We start from the raw sequence: 17,583 nt of genomic DNA, 5'->3' as shown, positions 1-17,583 counted from the left end.
GAGACGCCGTGGAGAACGTTCTGCTGCCTGCAACATCCTCCAGCATGACCGGTTTGGCGGTGGGTCAGTCATGGTGTGGGGTGGCATTTCTTTGGCAGGCCGCACAGCCCTCCATGTGCTCACCAGAGGTAGCCTGACTGCCATTAGGTACCGAGATGAGATCCTCAGACCCCTTGTGAGACCATATGCTGGTGCGGTTGGCCCTGGGTTCCTCCTAATGCAAGACAATGCTAGACCTCATGTGGCTGGAGTGTGTCAGCAGTTCCTGCTAGAGGAAGGCATTGATGCTATGGACTGGCCCGCCCGTTCCCCAGACCTGAATCCAATTGAGCACATCTGGGACATCATGTCTCGCTCCATCCACCAACGCCACGTTGCACCACAGATTGTCCAGGAGTTGGCGGATGCTTTAGTCCAGGTCTGGGAGGAGATCCCTCAGGAGACCATCCGTCACCTCATCAGGAGCATGCCCAGGCGTTGTAGGGAGGTCATACAGGCACGTGGAGGCCACACACACTACTGAGCCTCATTTTGACTTGTTTTAAGGACATTACATCAAAGTTGGATCAGCCTGTAGTGTGGTTTTCCACTTTAATTTTGAGTGTGACTCCAAATCCAGACCTCCATGGGTTGATAAATTGGATTTCCATTGATTATTTTTGTGTGATTTTGTTGTCAGCACATTCAACTATGTAAAGAAAAAAGTATTTAATAAGATTATTTCTTTCATTCAGATCTAGGATGTGTTGTTTAAGTGTTCCCTTTATTTTTTTGAGTAGTATAGTATAAGTGAATATTCTGTATACAGTATGCTTCTCTCTCTTTTGCCCCTCTCATGCCCCTCTTCTACCTTTTCCTTCCCCTCCTTCTCTTGGCCCACTCTGGCCTTTGAGAGAGGGAGCACAGTACAACACTGTGTGGGCAGAATCCCTCTGGAGTCTCCAGCTTGTTGAGTGTGGATTAGTCAGCCCAGACCAAGAGCTTTCTGCTGGATGAAGAGAACAGTACAGGCCGCTCAGGTGGGTGGAACTGCCCCCGTTTGACCGCACACAGTGTTCAAAGTGTACAGTGATCAGGACTGAGAATACATTTCTCCAGAATAGAGAGCTGACAGGCAGTGTTATTGTATAACCAAATAGAGACAATAATTGATTTAGAAGGCGTATCATATAAACAGCAGTACAGAACCAAATTCCCTGACATTGGTTATAACTGAACAGAGCAGAGCAGTACCAAAATACCACCAAACAGCAGACCTGACTAGAGCTGATCAGAACAAATTCTACATACTGTATAACAGAACAAAAGTACAGTAACAAACTCTGATTTCCGTTCTGGTCAGGCCAGACAAGAAAGGGACAGCACATCCATTACAATGTCAATACCCAGCAGCAGGAAATTGGTAGATGATACAAGTGTGGGTGACCTACAGTGGTCTTCTGTGGCTCAGTTGGTAGAGAAGGACTCTTGCAATGTCCAGGTAGTGGGTTTGATTCCTGGGACCAATATGTAAAAAATGTATACATGCATGACTGTTTGTCGCTTTGGATTAAAGTGTCTGTTAAACATCATATATTATTATATATAGGTACAGTATGTTTGAAGAAAAGTTTTCTTTTATTGATTGTCACATTTGTTTACATACTGAGACTAGGTGATTTCCCAACCGTCCCTACCCAACATTAGTGATAAAAAAAGAAGGCGATAGACATGATAGACCTTGGCCGCAAAATATGCATTAGGCATCCATCTTCGAATCAATAAGAATTGGGCTGAGTAAACAACCATCGTTTATTCAATCTTTTTGCTTGCGCTTCTAGATACCTGGAACATATCAGCTGCTAACTAAGGTCACTTATTGAAACCCCAAAGTGCTGTATTCAGAGTATTATACTGACAACCAATTATAGATATTCAGTAATGGAGTTTGTGTTCCAAGTATTTACTTCAAATATATTATCTTCAGTTTTGATCATATATGTTAGTGAAAGAAATATGGTTGAGTCTTGGTTTGGCTTCCTAATCAAATGGGGATCAATGGATGGTTTGATTGTCAACAGCAACAGCATTATATCATAATGAAGATACAGGTAAGATGCCAAAATAAAGGAAACACGTGAGTAAAAGAGGGATACAAAGTATATTGAAATCAGGTGCTTCTACACAGGTGTGGTTCCTGAGTTAATTAAACAGTTAACAGCCCATCATGCTTAGGGTCATGTATAAAAATGCCCAGTTGCCCATTTTTTGTCTACCATGGCCAGAAGAAGAGATCTCACAAACTTTGAAAGAGGGGTCTCAAAGGAGCATAGGGGGTTTAAAGCTGTGTGTGTGTGTGCGTGTGTGTGTGTGTGTGTGTGTGTGTGTGTGTGTGTGTGTGTGTGTGTGTGTGTTTGTGTCTCCCACTCAACAGATCTCAACCCAACTGAACACTTGTGGGAGATTCTGGATCGGTGCCTGAGACGGCATTTTCCAACCCCATCAACAAAACACCAAATTATGGAATTTCTCGTGGAAGAGAGGTGTCGCATCCCTCCAATAGAGTTCCAGACACTTGTAGAATATGTGCCAAGCCACATTGAAGCTGTTCTGCCGGCTCGTGGTGGCCCAACACCCTTAAGACACTTTGGTGGTGTTTCCTTTATTTTGGTATTTACTTCGGAAAGTATTCAGACCCCTTGACTTTTTCCACATTTTGTTACGTTACAACCCTATTCTAAAATTGACAAAATAAAATAATTTCCTCAGCAATCTACACACAATACACCATAATGATGAAGCAAAAACAGGTTTTTGTAAATTTTTGTACATTTATTAAAAACCAAAAACAGAAATACCTTATTTACATAATTATTCAGACCCTTTGCTATGAGACTCGAAATTGAGCTCAGGTGCATCCTGTTTCCATTGATCATCCTTGAGATGTTTCATCAACTTGATTGGAGTCCACCTGTGCTAAATTCAATTGAGTGGAGCTGATTTGTAAAGGCACACACCTGTCTATACAAGATCCCACAGTTGACAGTGCATGTCAGAGCAAAAACCAAGCTATGAGGTCAAAGGAATTGGCCGTAGAGCTCCGAGACAGGATTGTGTCGAGGCACAGATCTGGGGAAGAGTACCAAAACATTTCTGCAGCATTCAAGGTCCCCAAAAACAAAGTGGCCTCCATCATTCTTAAACGGAAGAAGTTTGGAACCACCAACACTCTTCCTAGAGATGGCCGCCTGGCCAAACACAGCAATTGGGGGAGAAGGGCCTTGGTCAGGGAGGTGACCAAGGCCCTCTCCAATAAGGGTTTAGGGAGGTGGTCACTCTGACAGCGCTCTAGAGTTCCTATATGGAGATGGGAGAACCTTCCAGAAGGTACCTTGCAGTACTCCACTAATTAGGTCTTTGGGCTCCCGAGTGGCGCAGCGGTCTAAGGCATTGTATCTCAGTGCTAGAGGCGTCACTACAGACCCTGGTTCGATCTTAGGCTGTATCACATGATTGGGAGACCCATAGGGCGGCGCACAATTGGCCCAGCATCGTCCGGGTTGGGGTTTGGCTGGTGTAGGCCGTCATTGTAAATAAGAATATGTTCTTAACTGACTTGCTTTCTCGCTTGGTGTTTGCCAAAAGGCACCTAAAGACTCTCAGACTATGAGAAGCAAGATTCCCTGGTCTGATGAAACCAAGATTGAACTCTTTCGCCTGAATGCCAAGCATCACGTCTGGAGGAAACCATGCTGGGTGGATGTTTTTCAACGGCAGGGAATGGGAGACTGGTCAGGATTTGAACCAAATCGAACATCTCTGGAGAGACCTGAAAAAAGTGCAGCAACGCTTCCCATCCACCCTGAAAGAGCTTGAGAGGATCTGCAGAGAAGAATGGGAGAAACTCCCCAAATACAGATGTGCCAAGCTTGTGGCGTCATACCCAAGAACACTCAAGGCTGTAATCGCTGCCGAAGGTGCTTCAACAAAGTACTGAGTAAAGGGTCTGAATACTTATGTAAATATCATATTTCAGTTTTTGTTAAAGAAATTAGCAAAAAAATGTAAAAACCCAATTTTACTTTGTCATTATGGGGTATTGTGTGTACAGTCATGGCCAAAAGTTTTGAGAATGACACAAATATTAATTTTCACAAAGTCTGCTGCCTCAGTTTGTATGATGGCAATTTTCATATACTCCAGAATGTTATGAAGAGTGATCAGATGAATTGCAATTAATTGCAAAGTCCTTCTTTGCCATGCAAATGAACTGAATCCCCAAAAAACATTTCCACTGCATTTAAGCCCTGCAACAAAAGGACCAGCTGACATCATGTCAGTGATTCTCCCGTTAACACAGGTGTGAGTGTTGACGAGGACAAGGCTGGAGATCACGCTGTCATGCTGATTGAGTTCGAATAACAGACTGGAAGCTTCAAAAGGAGGCTGGTGCTTGGAATCATTGTTCTTCCTCTGTCAGCCATCGTTACCTGCAAGGAAACACGTGCCGTCATCATTGCTTTGTACAAAAAGGGCTTCACAGGCAAGGATATCGCTGCCAGTACGATTGCACCTAAATCAACCATTTATCGGACCATCAAGAATTTCAAGGAGAGCGGTTCAATTGTTGTGAAGAAGGCTTCAGGGCGCCCAAGAAAGTCCAGCAAGCGCCAGGACCGTCTCCTAAAGTTGATTCGGCTGCGGGATCAGGGCACCACCAGTACAGAGCTTGCTCAGGAATGGCAGCAGGCAGGTGTGAGTGCATCTGCACGCACAGTGAGGCGAAGACTTTTGGAGGAAGGCCTGGTGTCAAGAAGGGCAGCAAAGAAGCCTCTTCTCTCCAGGAAAAAAATCAGGGACAGACTGATATTCTGCAAAAGGTACAGGGATTGGACTGCTGAGTACTGGGGTAAAGTCATTTTCTCTGATGAATCCCTTTTCCTATTGTTTGGGGCATCCGGAAAGAAGCTTGTCCGGAGAAGACAAGGTGAGCGCTACCATCAGTCCTGTGTCATGCCAACAGTAAAGCATCCTGAGACCATTCATGTGTGGGGTTGCTTCTCAGCCAAGGGAGTGGGCTCACTCACCATTTTGCCTAAGAACACAGCCATGAATAAAGAATGGTACCAACACATCCTCCGAGAGCAACTTCTCCCAACCATCCAGGAACAGTTTGGGGACGAACAATGCCTTTTCCAGCATGATGGAGTACCTTGCCATAAGGCAAAAGTGATAACTAAGTGGCTCGGGGAACAAAACATCGATATTTTGGGTCAATGGCCAGGAAACTCCCCCGACCTTAATCCCATTGAGAACTTGTGGTCAATCCTCAAGAGGCGGGTGAACAAACAAAAACCCACAAATTCTGACAAACTCCAAGCATTGATTATGCAAGAATGGGCTGCCATCAGTCAGGATGTGGCCCAGAAGTTAATTGACAGCATGCCAGGGCGGATTGCAGAGGTCTTGAAAAAGAAAGGTCAACGCTGCAAATATTGACTCTTTGCATCAACTTCATGTAATTGTCAATAAAAGCCTGTGATACAGTATTCCATAGTAACATCTGACAAAAATATCTAAAGACACTGAAGCAGCAAACTTTGTGGAAATTAATATTTGTGTCATTCTCAAAACTTTTGGCCATGACTGTAGATTGATGATAAAAACAAACAATTTAATACATTTTAGAATAAGGCTGTATCCTAACAAAATGTGGGAAAGTCAAGGGGTCTGAATACTTTCTGAAGACACTGTATATCATGGCAAACATACACATACAAAAAATGTATCTGTATATAAAGATCTCGTCTGGCACTGTAGACTAGACATCTGACACAATCATGTCCAGACATAGATGTGACAGACAGACTGTAAACTAGCTATGTGCCCTATGTTACACAGTACATCATACAAAAATAAATCATCACACAGAAGATGTGTTCATGTCCTAAAGATCACATTTAGGCATCTGATTCATACAAAAGTGGATTCATCCAGTTCTAACACATTATGCGTAACCACTGGATCTAAAATGACATTTGATTCACATCGTCACTGCTATTATTCACGTCGCTCTATTATCCTGTCACTTATGAAATGTTTCTTGCTTGTGACATTTTAAATGTGCTGTTCACTGTCTTCATATGGTGTATCAGTAAATAATACAGTAATCAATAAACAAGATGTCAAAATGACCAAAAAAACAAGACCACAATGTACCGTCAACATTGCCATCAATTATACATTTGCATGGCAGATACCATAGTAGGATGTGTGTGTGTCCTGTCATCAAAACTTAAGTTTGTGCTCAAACAGTGCAAGGAGCAGAAGACAGGCCCAGCCCATTAGGAGGCCAAGGTTCTGCAGGAGGAACATGATACAGGGCCTGTTAGTCTTCACACGACTCATCTCTGGAAGCTGAGAGAAAGAAAGGGGAGGAAGAGAAGAGGGAGAAATGAGGGTCTGGGAGTTTGATTATTGGGTAAATCTCTCTCTATCCCAAATCCCCTGTGAATTGTAACAATTTATTACCTATCAATAGGGCGAGAAGATTTTCTTGACTGTGCGAGCTGACTGATCAGGGGGACACACTGTCTGGTTAAACTCCTGTCCCTATCTATCAGTGTGTGTTTTACGAAGAGCAGCAGTAGCCCAGTCTCACCATCTCTACCAGCGACAGATAGAGGAAGATCCCAGCGGTAACGGTGAAGATCCACTGCTGGACCTCTGGTTCCGAGGAGACGAAGAGGCCGATGTAGAGGCCGATGAAGGCCGTCAGAGCACTGAGGAGGTTCATCATCACTGCATTCCTCACAGAGAGACCTGAGCTTAGCAACACCGCAAAGTCACCTGAAATGGAGAGAAAAGAAGAAGAACAAAGTAAGAAGAAGAAGAACATATTTTAGGTAATTTAGAAACAGCGTTTTCAGTTCTCCACAACTGGGACACAAATGACTCAAGTCATGTTTGGTTTTTGTTTGACAAAAGAACCCAAAGAAGAACAAGAAACGCTGCCACCCCATGCCAACAACCTTTGGCCTTTCAGCCGATGCTCTGTGACTTGTGACCTCTCACCCATTTCATGAGGGATTTCATGGCAGAGGATGGCCACGGTGGTCGCCATGCCTGTCTCAGTGGACGAGGAGAAGGCCGCCCCCACCACCAGGCCGTCAGCAAAGTTATGGAGGCTGTCTCCCACAATTACCATCACAGCCAGTACAGGAATACTCTGTCCTGGGAACACAAAGAACGTCTGTCTGTGTGGCGGCTCTGTCCTGAAAGCCCATCTGCTACGTTCCCTAGCCCAGTCCCAGTCCTAGCCCCACTAATTACACACAACACACTAGACAGAACAAAACAGAAGAGGATCAAACTAAACAGAGAGGGACCCGAGGACTGGGGGACAGTGAGTGAAGATAAAGGAGAAAGGAGGACGATGAAATATCTTACTTACTCGTCTGATGCGTAGGGGTTCTTGGTTCAGCCTCTGATGGGATTTCTGTGCATTCTAAGTCCTCCACAGTTCCCTGTAGGCGAGAGACAAATACACTGGAAGATTTTTCCTTACATTACACTGCATTACAATGATATTACTCCGGTCCATGACAAAAGCAGCACATGAGTGACCACAGTTCCCCCTGCCTATATAATGAACAGTCTAGAGGAAGTTTTACCACCAAAACTGCTCAGTTTCTCTATTCGCGTAAGGCCTGAATTATTCAACAGCAGCATCAAGGTCTCCTACGCCATGGCCTGTTACAGATTTACTCTCGCCCACACCCCTCTTCACTTTCCCTGCACTGCAACATTCTGTACACGTCAACATCAGAGTTGAAACTGTTCAAAATGTTGACAAAATATTTTTGAATCCGATAAGCCTCTTTTGAATTCCTGTGCTTTTATATTAGCCTCCCACAGCACATTGGCAGATCATTTCTCCCACTCTCACTCCAAACCTCCGCCACCTTCACCTATGTTTTTTCTTGTTTTTGATAGGCCTTTGTTAAAATGACACATATTTCCTAATATTGAGAACAGTAATCTATGGCATCACGCCAATTGTGTTCAACCAGTTCAAAGAGGGTTGACAGATTTGTCATCAGCTCTAATTTGAAGCATCAGTGGACACAGGAACACAGTTATACCACTGCAGCTGTTTGTCTCTCTTCAAAGCAGAAACCTTAAAAGCGCTCAAAAAGTAGTTTCCCTTTCACAGACAGCTCATGTCCAAACAAGCCTAGGGGACACATGTGTGAGGATGCACCTTCAATTGAGTTCTCTATTTCTGCTCTCATATTAGGAAGTTCAAGGGCCACCTATAGGTTTCATATTGCTTCAACTGTCCATTGACGCAATCACTGAACATGTGTTTTTTTGAAGTGCTGCCAGTTACACTACTGTATGGGTGCCAGAGAGGGACAAACAGACTCACCAGCTGCATGGTTGAGCTAGACATGCCCCTCTGTGACTGGCCGTTGCAGTTGAGCTCCAGGGGGAGGTCATGGGAATTGCCCAGGCCCCCGTGACCCTGCCAGAGAAAAAGAGACTCATCAGCCTCCAGTCACTCCAGAGGCCACCAGCCAGAGCCACAGCCACCTGCACAGTCAGCTCAGCTCAGGGTCTGTCACAAATGGCACCCTATTCCCTATGTAGTGCACTATTTTTGACCAGAAGACATAGGAATGCAGCTTCATTCCGAGTTTCAGCCAGGGCCAATGGGAACCAATGGGAAAATAGTAATTAATAACCGTTTTTTAAAAATGGATTTCCATAGATAACTTTCAGATTTGGACATGAAACAGACTGCTAACAGTTATTGTTGTTATTGTTATCTCCTTTTCCGGCCTGTAGTTCGATGTTGGTGGGTAACAAACACATTAGTTGTTTTAAACAGGAAGATGAATATGCCAAGAAACAGAAATAAATACTTTAGTAAAAACTATCATCTTACATGGCCATGTGATGGCATCACAAGGGAGAAGATCCTTTCGATGAGGAAAAAGCCGTAGATTCCAGCGATGATTCCCAAAATCTTCCACAGATATTCCTTTCCCTCAGTAAAGTGATGATCGTAATGGTGACTGTCGTCATGGAGGCCAAGGATCTCCAGAGGAGACAGGGAGAGAAAACAATGAGACATTTAATCTACACTGAAAGCATTCTTATTTGTTTTGTAATCAGTCCAGTAGTCGTGACTCATGATGACTATAGAAAAAAGGGGAGCTAAGATAGAAAGGCAATCCCAATGGGTAATGTCACTGACCATACTGTTTGTTTTACAATGGTTCAAATGTTGTTATGCAGTCTTAGAAAATATCTTAGACCAAATAGGTTGGCGTGTTTACATGAAACAGCTATAACACAAGTTTTGATGTACTTGGGAGGTGTCACCATTTACATGTGGTATGAGTATAACCTCCAATCCATATACCTGTGGTATGAATATAACCTCCATTCCCTATACCTGTGGTATGAGTATAACCTCCATTCCCTATACCTGTGGAATGAGTATAACCTCCATTCCATATAACTGTGGTATGAGTATAACATCCATTCCATATAACTGTGGTATGAGTATAACCTCCATTCCCTATACCTGTGGTATGAGTATAACCTCCATTCCCTATACCTGTGGTATGAGTATAACCTCCATTCCCTATACCTGTGGAATGAGTATAACCTCCATTCCCTATACCTGTGGTATGAGTATAACCTCCATTCCATATAACTGTGGTATGAGTATAACCTCCATTCCCTATACCTGTGGTATGAGTATAAACTCCATTCCCTATACCTGTGGTATGAGTATAACCTCCATTCCCTATAACTGTGGTATGAGTATAACCTCCATTCCCTATAGCTGTGGTATGAGTATAACATCCATTCCCTATAGCTGTGGTATGAGTATAACCTCCATTCCCTATAACTGTGGTTTGAGGTTTATGAGGCCTCTTTGACCTTTACCTATGGTTTAAGTGTGACCTTGGCCCTATTCTTGTGGGATGAGTATGGCCTCTGTGCCCTATACCTGTGGTATGAGGTGCAGGAGGGCGTCCCCTGAGAGGGTTCCCACGGCCAGGCCCACAAAGAGCTGCAAGATGAGGGCGTAGGTCTCATGGCAGGAGTTGAAGAAGATCAGGCAGATGCCCAACATGGAGCCCACGGTGATGAGTAACACAGCAGCCGTACTGTAACCATATTCTACAGAGAGCTCAGAGACAGAGATGTGTTCAGAGCTATAGCAGAGATAACAGTTAAGAGACAGACTACAGCAGCTTCATGTGTTGAAGCCGTACATAAACGGCATTGTTCAACAGATGGATTATGCATGTTTTAGACAAATAGTGACAAATGGGGGCATGTTGAACATCTTAGCTAGACATTGACATCAGCCAAAGGACACTGTAGACAAGCTGTTGACTCCTAATGATGGGTTGTGAGGTACAGTGTCTTACTCTCAGTGGCACCGGGTGGAGATCCTCGTGTAGCTGGCTCTGTGGACTCACAGGCATTCCCTAGCAACTGCTGGATAACAGCTGGGCAGATTTGTCTGAAGTGATCCCGGGAAATTGGCAAATGCGGATCCAGAACAAAAATATCCACCAGCTGATTGGCTGAGTAGCATACCTAATCAAACAGAAAAGAATAGAAAATATTGTATCTGGGAAAGCTCTCCATTGTGATTCCTCAAGTTCGAACCGTGAGCCTTTTCAGCTCAAATCATTTTTCACCACTAAATGTGGAGTCTGAGTTTCTGTCTCACCTGTGTCCAGTCTGTGTTGATCCCCAAAGGCTCATGGACACACCCTATATGGGAGGGGCCTGTGATGCTCCGCTTCTCCCTGCAATGTGAGTGATAGGCCCCTCCACCACCACCTCCCACACCAAGCTGGTGCAGCAGCTCCTCTAAATCTACGCAACAGCAAGAGCACTGACATCAAACAGTGCTTACATCACACAGAAAACTCAAATCTATTCAGATGTACTAAATAGCTTTTTGGGCCCTCTATCCAACTCTATGGTCAAATCACTCATAGGCAGGACTCATAAACTTACCCCTGACATGAAGGTTGCTGGTGCGGTTGAGGGACTGGAAGATGTAATCTGTAAAGAAGGCAGGGGAGGGCAGGTTCCTCTTGCTGAAACAGTGGCCCTGCAGGGTGTGGGTGATGATGGCTGCAGACAGTTTGGACACTGAGGATGGATCAGCACCTTGGCTATCTGTGATCCCCAACTCATCCAGTAGATGGGAGGCATCGATACACTGAAGGATGATGACGTGTTACTGGTTAACAACTGGGAATATCTTCCTGTAACTCTCCAGTGTCCATCTCTAACAGTCTGAGGCTATTTCAATGTGTGGAGATTGAGATGATTCTCTGGTGCCTTTGGTTGACATGATGTTTTATGCTTGAGGTGCAGCAGTCTTACCTGTGAGTGGGAGGAGCCAGATGTCTCTGGAGCAGGTGGTTGATAGTTCTGGTTGATGAGCTGCAGAATGCTCTCTATCTCATTGGAGGAGAGGAAGCCTCTTTCTTCTGTATGTTGGAGGTTGGTCAGGGCCAGAAGGTAGTACTGGTAGCTAGGTGACAAGGAGGAGGAGGAAAAGGAGGAAGGGGAGGGTTTGGTGGCACACAGGTCTTCCATGTTGATCATGTAGTAGAGCAGAACGGTGGAGACTCTATGGTAGTCATCCTCGGTGAGGTAAGCTTTCCTATCATCCTCCAGGACAGAGAGGACAAGGTCTGGAGTGAGGCACTGTAAACAAAGCAATCAAACATGTTATGCAGTGTGTGTGACGTAGGGGATATGTTGCAAAGTAAACATTTCAGCTGCTTGGAAATGAAGTAAAACCTTTACTGGAAGCTTACAAAATGAGTCAGGCAGAAATAGGGTTGAAAGGGAGGGTATATTACTGGAATTGATTTAATATATCACGAGACATCTAGTGGCCCTTTTGGGTACTTCAGATTTGTACAGGTGTCCGTAATTATCACTATTTTTTTGAATTTATTTTACTATGTCAGTATGTATTTGTTGTCAATGTTTTACTGTCAAACTGTTGGCAGTTGTAAAAGACGTCAATAGTTGGAGGAGTTGCAGTTATATGATAACAATGCCTTTGTTGATAGATGCTTTTTTCATGAATTAGGCTATTTCCTCTTGGACCATATCGTCTATCTACTAGAAACTCATGGACAATATGGACACTGATATAAAAAGTGAATGCTACACTGAACAAATATATAAATGCAACATCTAAAGTGTTCATGAGCTGAAATAAAAAAATCCCTGAAATGTTCCATAGTCACAGAAAGCTTATTTCTCTCGAAGTTTGTACACAATTTTTTTTACATCCCTGTTAGTGAGCATTTCTCCTTTTCCAAGATAATCCATCCACCTGACAGGTGTGGCATATCAAGAAGCTGATTAAACAGCATGATCATTACACATGTGCACCTTGTGCTGGGGACAATAAAAGGCCACTATAAAATGTGCAGATTTGTCACACGACACAATGCCACAGATGTCTCAAGTTTTTAGGGAGTCTGCAATTGGCATGCTGACTCGAGGAATGTCCACCAAAGCTGTTGCCAGAAAATGTCATGCTAATTTCTCTACCATAAGCTGCCTCCAACGTCATTTTAGAGAATTTGGCAATACGTCCAACCAGCCCCCGTGGTTACACCACGTGTAACCACACCAGCTCAGGACCTCCACATCCGGCTTCTTCACCTGCGGGAGTATTTATGTCTGTAATAAAGCCCTTTTGTGGGGAAAAACAAATTCTGATTGGTTGGGCATGACTCCCCAGTGGGTGGGCCTGGCTATCAAGTGGGTGGGCCTATGCCATCCCAGGCTTACCCTTGGCTGCACCCCTGCCCAGTCATGTGAAATCCATAGATTAGGGCATAATGAATTTATTTCAATTGACTGATTTCCTTATGAACTATAACTAAGTAAAATCTTTGAAAAATGTTGCATGTTGCATTTATACAGTATGTTTGTTCAGTATACAGTACCAGTCAAAGTTTAGACACACCTACTCATTCAAGGACTTTTCTTTATATTTCATATTTGAGGTTCTTCAAAGTCGCCACACTTTGCCTTGATGACAGCTTTGCACACTCTTGTCATTATCTCAACCAGCTTCATGGGGTAGTCACCTGGAATGCATTTCCGGTCAGCCAATCTAAAGCCACTCAATTTGGTCTGATGATTCCAAATTTGAGATTTTTGGTTCCAACCGCTGTGTCTTTGTGAGACTCAGAGTAGGTGAACGGATGATCTCCGCATCCACACCGTGAAGCATGGAGGAATGATCTTCGCACCGTGAAGCATGGAGGAAGAGGTGTGATGGTGTGGGGTGACACTGTTGGTGATTTCTTTAGAATTGAAGCCACACTTAACCAGCATGGCTACCACAGCATTCTGCAGCGATACGCCATCCCATCTGGTTTACGCTTAGTGGGACTATCATTTGTTTTTCAACAGTACAATGACCAAAAACACACCTGTAAGGGCTATTTGACCAAAAAGAAGAGTGATGGAGTGCTGCATCAGATGACCTGGCCTCCACAATCACCTGACCTCAACCCAATTGAGATGGTTTGGGATGAGTTGGACCGCAGAGTGAATGAAAAGCAGCCAACAAGTGCTCAGCATATGTGGGAACTCCTTTAAGACTGTTGGAAAACATTCCAGGTGACTACCTCATGAAGCTGGTTGAGAGAATGCCAAGCGTGTGCAAAGCTATCATCAAGGCAAAGGGTGGCTACTTTGAAGAATCTCAAATCTAAAATATATTTTGATTTGTTTACATTTTTTGGGTTACTACATGATTCCATATGTGTTATTTCATGGTTTTAATGTCTTCATTATTATTCTACAATGTACAAAATAGTACAAATAAAGAAAAACCCTTGAATGAGTCGGTGTGTCCAAACTTTTGACTGGTACTGTATATATCAACTCATACACCCTGTGCCATGGAATCAGTACAAGTGGATTTACTGTAACTCATTTTTATCCAGGTCAAATTGGCCAGACATTAGTGAATATGAATAGAGTGATTAATAAGAAATCTGTAAATTTGACTAACAGGACTTAAAGCCATCAAGCAAACACTTTGTGCTAACGATCCAAGGCATGTTCTTTGTTGCAGTTAACATTTTGTTCTGTGTTGAGGTCATATAAATTAAGAGGCAATATGCTTTTCCCCCTGTGAAAGGCAATTGAATCCATGTAATTCACAGATATTTTTTTTAATCTTTCTCTCCCTTCATTGTTTGATAATAGGCCTGTTTTACCCAAATGAGCAGCTTTGTGTTAGTGTGAATACAGCCCTGGCCAGACAAACACATGAACACACACAAGAGTAAGAGAGTGGGCAAGGCACTAACCCTTGCAAATATTTTCAATGCGCAATGTTTCAGGGTCATAAGAGTCAGTTTCTAATGAATGAGTTGCTTTCTTAATTTCTAAAACCCCTGCTCAAATGAGACCTCCATTCAGTGCTTCTGACACACACACACACACACACACACACACACACACACACACACACACACACACACACACACACACACACACACACACACACACACACACACACACACACACACACACACACACACACCCACTGTAATCCCACCCATACAAACACACAGAAACCCAGCGCCTCACAGACCACATTTTTATGTAGTGTTCTGTCAAATTGAGGGACCTCTAAAGCCACTCAGCATGAGTGCTGCATAGAGGTCAAGGCCTTAAGCCTCCACACGCTCACATTCCAACCATGACAAGCAGGGTTGAAAGAATGAACAGACAGGAGTGAATGCAGATTGTATCTACTGTGGTAGTAATTGCTGTTAACATTAATGTTATTTTTTGGAGAAAAACCTTAAATGGAATAAAAGTGTCATATAGTAGAACGTTATGCATAGAACCCCATAGCAGATAGAGAGTAACAGTTGGATGTCATAGAACATTCTAGGCCTTACCCTGTCACAGAGCTCCTGTGATCCCCCAATCCGTTCTGCACAGTGCACAGCCTGGAGGACAGTGGAGAGTAGGAACCCTGTCTGGTCCCTCTGGAGCTGGGTCTGAGACCCAAGTTGTAGAGCCCTGATGGCCTCCTGCAGGTAGCCCCTCTCCTTGCCCTGTTCTGGGGCCTGGCCCTCCACGATCCTCCCCAGCAGACACAGGGGTAGAAGGAGCAATGTGGGCACAGCATGGGTCCAGAACCGCATGGTCCCACCTGGGACCCCCATCTCCCTGCTGAGACCCCTGCCACTGACTTAGGGCTGGATGGAGAGACGACAAGGAGGAGAGGAAAAGAAAGAGAAGGAGAGAGTGCAGCGAAGAGTTCAAGAAAGACAGAGGAAGCGAGAAGTTTTATCAGGCAGGGAAAATAGGATTGAGAAAGACAGACAGAGAGAGAGAGTTAGAGAGAGAGCGAGGCCAGAAGCAATGAGAGGGAGAATGTGTTTGGGCTGAGGGAGGCCTTAAAAATGTACCCGCCCCGCCTAATCTAGTGGAGGATGGCCAGCAGGAGGGCTGGCTGGGCACCCTTCACCCGAATTAGCCCCCATTACACAGGGATGGCCAGTCAGCCAAGAACCCTGGCCCCTCCACAACAAAGGGATTAGTGCAAGCAAATGAGAGAGAACTAAGGGCAGGGAGAGGGTGCGAGAAGGGGAGAAAGAAAAGGGGCAGGGGAGGGAGCATGAGGGGAAGGACTTTGAGTTTAAATACGGTAATTGCTCCATATGGACAGAGCCCGCTATACAGCATGTTGGTAATGAGACAAGGGCCAAATGGCTGGAGAAACTCTCCCGAGTGGATGCACTCAGCAGTAACTTGTGTATCATATTTGGGGAAAAGTTCCCTCTGTGTGAACTATTAGCTGCTGATCAGACAGACATACGGATTTTCTAAACTCCTGGCCTCACATCTGAACAACAACATTCCTCTGAAAGAAAATGTTGCAGATTAGAGAGTTAAGCCATATTACCAGAACAGAGGCTATAACACATTCTGGTGGGACACTTTTCATGAACACATGCACTCTTACTGTATAGAAATAGATGTTCAAGTTCTTTTTTTAATTGAAAATCCCACTGGATGTCCACCTGCTCACCAATGAGTCAGATTACCATCACACATCTAAACAATAATAAATAGCTGTCGAACACAGATGAATCCCACAACATGAGGACATACTAATACAGGAAGTGGCATGCTGAGTAACAGTACCAGATGCCTGAAGCAGATTCCCAGACATTAACATAGAAGTATTTTTGCTGTATTTATGCTGTATGGTCCCTGAGTCACCACAGGTCAAACGCACAAGTGCACGCACGCCAACACTAGCTCTGAACGCATTCGCAACATCCTCCCACACACCATGTACCCTGCATGTCAGACAAATCTGAACAACACACACTTCTGTAAGACTGTATAAAACGGTATACCCATCCAAAACTACCATTGGAAAAAATGAAACAAAACATTTAATGAAACATGAAGAGACCTAGCTACCTACCGTTTTTCCCTCTCTATCTTTTGTTTTCTTACTCTGGTGGATGGAGAGGAAGGGTTTGTGTTGTTTTCTGAGAATCCCTTGCATCGGTAAAACCCTCTTATGAGAAGAAGTAAGAATTGTGTAAGCTCCTGAGGATTAGCTGCCAGTTCCCCTGCCTTATAGTGCTCCGGTTGCCATGGAGAAACAATGAGGGCACTGGGAGCAGCACACCACAGGCTGGGGGTGGGCGAGGGAGAGGGTAGGAAGGGTGGTGGGCAGGGGGGAATGGAAGGGTGTAGATGATCTAGTTGAATGATTGAAGCCTGAGAGAGCACTGTTCTGAGAACTGCTCATTCCTGCAAGCTCTTTGCCACAGAGCAATCAATATGCACACTCTGAATAGACCGCAGTCTGCTGTTATGTAATACAGTAATAGCTATAAATATTTTCTTTGCAGATGACTCGCATTGCATGTAATTGAATGTAACTAAGTGAGTGAGTGAGTGAGTGAGTGAGTGAGTGAGTGAGTGAGTGAGTGAGTGAGTGAGTGAGCGAGTGACTTAGTGACTGACTGACTTAGTGACTGACGGACTGACTGAATGACTGACAGACTGACTGACTGATTGAGTGACTGCCTGGCTGAATTAGTGACTTAGGGACTGACTGACCTCAGGTTTCAACAAATGTTTCCACAACGATCACTTAAGAGTCTCATTTTATAGGAATGTTCCCCTTTTGAGCAAGGAATGTTTTCCGGAGACCATTCCCTTAATGTCAATTAGAACTTACCCAGAATGGGATTACCATGTTCTCAGAACTTAAGATAGTAATGTTATAGACACGTTTCATGTGTACGTTGCATGATCAAGATGGCGCCGTTCTGGATGGCTGCGTTTTGCAATCTCCGACCCAACTTAACTACTTAGTCATTTATTTACTTTATTTTCACAAAATGTATCCGCTATTATTTCTTACAACCGACAAGAACTTTTGAACATCAGATCGACAGTTACTTACCCTAATTTCAGCTTCAACTTCGATTAATCTGCCAGGGGCTCTCTATGTAATTTCGACCCAAT

General features: G+C 44.1%; 1 protein-coding gene across 4 annotated transcripts; it reads right to left on the bottom strand.

Moving 5' to 3' along the window:
• Nucleotides 1-5,716: 5,716 nt before the first annotated feature.
• Nucleotides 5,717-16,702, bottom strand: LOC115195802 (zinc transporter ZIP12). Of its 4 annotated transcripts, none has more exons than XM_029756061.1 (13): nt 16,526-16,702; nt 14,982-15,649; nt 11,410-11,736; nt 11,035-11,242; nt 10,742-10,890; nt 10,434-10,605; nt 10,007-10,179; nt 8,930-9,082; nt 8,411-8,506; nt 7,433-7,505; nt 7,054-7,212; nt 6,641-6,828; nt 5,717-6,396 (listed from the first exon to the last, which is right to left on the bottom strand). In XM_029756061.1, exons 2-13 carry the CDS (start codon nt 15,249-15,251, stop codon nt 6,268-6,270), a joined length of 2,097 nt encoding a protein of 698 aa, XP_029611921.1. In that variant the 5' UTR covers nt 15,252-15,649; nt 16,526-16,702; the 3' UTR covers nt 5,717-6,267. The 4 variants fall into 4 exon arrangements, with proteins under 4 accessions (XP_029611921.1, XP_029611922.1, XP_029611923.1 ...); XM_029756062.1 differs by having other exon boundaries at nt 14,982-15,284; XM_029756063.1 differs by lacking the exons at nt 10,434-10,605; nt 10,742-10,890; nt 11,035-11,242; ... (1 more) ...; nt 14,982-15,649; nt 16,526-16,702 and having other exon boundaries at nt 8,930-9,059; nt 10,007-10,370.
• Between the last annotated feature and the right edge of the window lie 881 nt (nt 16,703-17,583).

This window comes from Salmo trutta, chromosome 6 (assembly GCF_901001165.1).
Source record: "Salmo trutta chromosome 6, fSalTru1.1, whole genome shotgun sequence".
Taxonomy (NCBI): domain Eukaryota; kingdom Metazoa; phylum Chordata; class Actinopteri; order Salmoniformes; family Salmonidae; genus Salmo; species Salmo trutta.
This window is presented reverse-complemented; position numbering and strand designations above follow the sequence as displayed.

What these genes read in the sequence shown, in the direction of transcription:
- LOC115195802 (XM_029756061.1), bottom strand. Translation starts at nt 15,251, where the DNA reads ATGGGGGTCCCAGGTGGGACCATGCGGTTCTGGACCCATGCTGTGCCC. An exon ending in TCCTGCACCTCATACCACAG is followed by an intron (nt 9,083 to 10,006) that starts GTATAGGGCACA and finishes TCTCCTCTGGAG; the next exon opens with ATCCTTGGCCTCCATGACGA. An exon ending in TGATGCCATCACATGGCCAT is followed by an intron (nt 8,507 to 8,929) that starts GTAAGATGATAG and finishes TTTCTCTGGCAG; the next exon opens with GGTCACGGGGGCCTGGGCAA.